Source organism: Aphanomyces invadans (genome assembly GCF_000520115.1).
Source record: "Aphanomyces invadans strain NJM9701 unplaced genomic scaffold supercont1.41, whole genome shotgun sequence".
NCBI classification, from domain to species: domain Eukaryota; phylum Oomycota; class Saprolegniomycetes; order Saprolegniales; family Verrucalvaceae; genus Aphanomyces; species Aphanomyces invadans.
Window position 1 is genome coordinate 235779 of NW_008580186.1, and position 2825 is coordinate 238603.

General features: G+C 55.2%; 1 protein-coding gene across 1 annotated transcript; it reads right to left on the reverse strand.

Annotated features, from left to right (window-relative positions):
- Nucleotides 1–570: 570 nt before the first annotated feature.
- On the reverse strand, nucleotides 571–2630 carry H310_12616 (TKL protein kinase). The gene is made up of 4 exons (XM_008879765.1): nucleotides 2156–2630; nucleotides 1965–2085; nucleotides 1062–1632; nucleotides 571–1000 (listed from the first exon to the last, which is right to left on the reverse strand). The coding sequence occupies exons 1-4, from the start codon at nucleotides 2553–2555 to the stop codon at nucleotides 791–793; spliced, it is 1302 nt and encodes a 433-aa protein (XP_008877987.1). The 5' UTR covers nucleotides 2556–2630; the 3' UTR covers nucleotides 571–790.
- Between the last annotated feature and the right edge of the window lie 195 nt (nucleotides 2631–2825).

Below are 2825 nucleotides of genomic sequence, written 5' to 3' on the forward strand. Positions count from 1 at the left end.
GGACGAGTACAGGCAGTTCATTACTCGATCGACTCGAGCTCGTCACGATCAACCGCGATCAACGCTTCCATCGTCGTGACTCCAGTGCGCAACCGTTGTAGGACCCGGCGAAAGTGGACAGGATCAATGTCCATCAAGTACACTTCTACTTTCCTAGAGATGTCAGGAGTACCCCGAGCCAAGTAGTGCGTGAAAATCCCTGTGTCGTTGGCAGTCTTGAAGATCGTGCCACCGATGTCGACGGCGAAAACTTTCGAGGCATTGACGACATGCTGAACGAAGCGTTCTGGGCTCCGCGGCTCCATCGGTAACCCGAACTACGTCCGCGCTACCGCAATCGGCGCGACGACATTTTTCTAACCTTCCTCGGCATCGACAGTGCTGAGGCACCGTTGAGTAGCGTCTGGAAAATTTTTCCTCACGAGGAATGACTCAACGCATGGCCACACCGCCGAGCTTGCCACGTGAGAAAGGGCAATCGAAAGCCGACCGCCGGCGCCACAAAGTTGTCGCCAATTGTCGCTGTTTCGCAGAGGTGATACTTGCCATGAAAGGTGTATTGTGTGATGGGCTCAATGTAGGAGTTGTAGCAAATGCACATTAATTACCGCTGACGCCGTCATGGCAGTTCAAAATCATGCTTGGCAGCACATACAGTGCATAGTCCAGCACGGGGTTTGAATCGCAGCGAGCGTTGGGACCAAGGTTTCGCCCCCTGGTCCATTCGAGCTCAAACCGTCCAATTCCATCGACGCTGACGTGTGGCAAAGTGCCATGAAAGGACGCGACATCACGACACGATTAAAGTTGGGACGACTTGGGTCCTCAGCAGCTGGACAACTTGCTCTGCAGACGGTCGCTTCTGCGGAATGTGATGGAGGCACCGCATGGCTAGCGAGTACACAGCGGCGGGACACGTCGCCGTAAACGTGGGCTTGATATGGTCCTGCGCGACAGCTTGGACGACGCGCATGGCATCGACCTGGCCTTTTTTGTTGCACTGCGTTCAAACACAACATGTATGGGACTTTCACAAAGCAATAGTGTGATCGTCGACGTACATATCGATCTCGAAATGGCACTTGGAGGGTATCTAGCTCGGACAAGATGACCCCGAACGAGTACACGTCGACGCTGTCCGTGTACGAGTTGGAGGTGAACACTTCTGGCGCGGTCCACAGGGGTGTGCCGACCCCTGCCGTCATGGTCGCGTCGGGATGCTGTCGCAGTCGCGAAATACCAAAGTCGGTGATCTTGGGCGTCCAGTCCGAGTCTAGCAGTACGTTCTTCGACTTCAAGTCGCGGTGGATGATGTGCCGTTTGTGCAAATATAAGATGCCAGTCGCAATCCCCATGGCAATATGGATCTTTTCGTGGCCCCACGTCCAACTCGTCACTCGTCCCGGTGACTCGCTCGTCGTCGATTTGCGCAGCAACACGTACAAGTCGCCGTCGGCAAGAAACGGCGTCACGAGGCACAGCCGCAACGTAGTAGGATGCCACGAACATCCCAAACAGCCAAGTATGTTGTCGTGGCGCAGCGGCAACATGAGCTTGATCTCTGCGACAAAACTCTGGATTTCCACCAGGTTATCTTTTTGGTCGTCTCGAACTTGCTTGATCGCCACTTGTCTACGTCGTACGCGATGCCGTTAGCACGATGCAGAGCTGCATCGTGGCAGAGAATGAATGGAAAACGCCACATGCCGAGCGCAGTCCTATTTGGGTACAAGACGCGGGCCCAGGATGGCTTCAAAGCTGAAATTCCCAATGCCACACTGCATCCCCGTCCAGCGACACAACGGTCCCAATAACACGGCAGCACGGCACCGCATCGGTAGTCATCCAACCAAAGCCAAACGAGGATTCTCGAATGCACAGGGGGGGTCAAGAACTTCGTCAGGTCAAGCCATACCAAGGCACTTGCGAGTGAAATCATGGTAAAAGCACCGCAAGCGACATACGTGTGGTTCCAAGTGCCTCGCCAGACCTCGCCGTACGTGCCGGCAGCCAATTGCCGGTCAAACGAAAGCTCGTCAAATGGGATCTTGCTTTGCACCAAGATGGGATCGAGGGCATACATGACTGCTCGACATTGGCATGAGTGATGTCGTTCCAGCCGAGAAGGAAGGAGCGACACGGCCGCCAAACGTACCTAGAGGAGGCATCGACGCATTCGTGTAGTTCGACACGTCGATGGGACCGTGCAGGTCACTGGTTTGCGTCAGCAGGTCGTTGGCGTCGCCTTCGGTGGACGCGTGGAGCCGGAGAGTCCTTGCGTCCAGCAGGAATTCTCGTCGTGGATGCGGAGCTTGGTCAACGTACACGCGCCCGATGTTGAGTGTGCGCGTAAAGTCTTCAGCTTGCGTTAGAAAGCAGGAAGGACGGCTCCCGCCCTTGACCACTAACGAGAGTGATCTCCTGGCGGACAGAGTCCTCGCTTGCTGCTGCGCGGTGGCATGCCATATCGCAATGTACCCGATCAAGAACACAACGAGTTTAAACGTGACGACACACGCCACAAGCACCTGTTCCTCCATGGCAGCCGCCATCATTGCGTACGCCGCTGCCAAGTCTTAGAGGCCGCGTTGCGTTTGAGAGATGGCCCGGTCAACTACGCAACGACGCGATTTCACAATGGACGACAAGGTGTTTGTTACACATCCAAGGTTCCAAGATGGCCACCATACAAAGTTCAAGTCTAATTGAATGCGACAATCTAAAACTTGCGACGATTTTGGTCGGGATGGTGTGGAGGCCGCCGGGCATGCCTCACGGCGGCCTAGGAGGCACGACCAAGTGCTTCGTTCGAACTGACGAATTTG

Excerpts from the sequence above, each read along its gene's own strand:
- H310_12616 (XM_008879765.1), bottom strand. The coding sequence starts at position 2,555 with ATGATGGCGGCTGCCATGGAGGAACAGGTGCTTGTGGCGTGTGTCGTC. Across the intron at positions 2,086-2,155 it reads TGCGTCGATGCCTCCTCTAG|TCATGTATGCCCTCGATCCC; the intron begins GTACGTTTGGCG and ends AATGTCGAGCAG. Across the intron at positions 1,001-1,061 it reads TGCCATTTCGAGATCGATAT|TGCAACAAAAAAGGCCAGGT; the intron begins GTACGTCGACGA and ends GTTTGAACGCAG.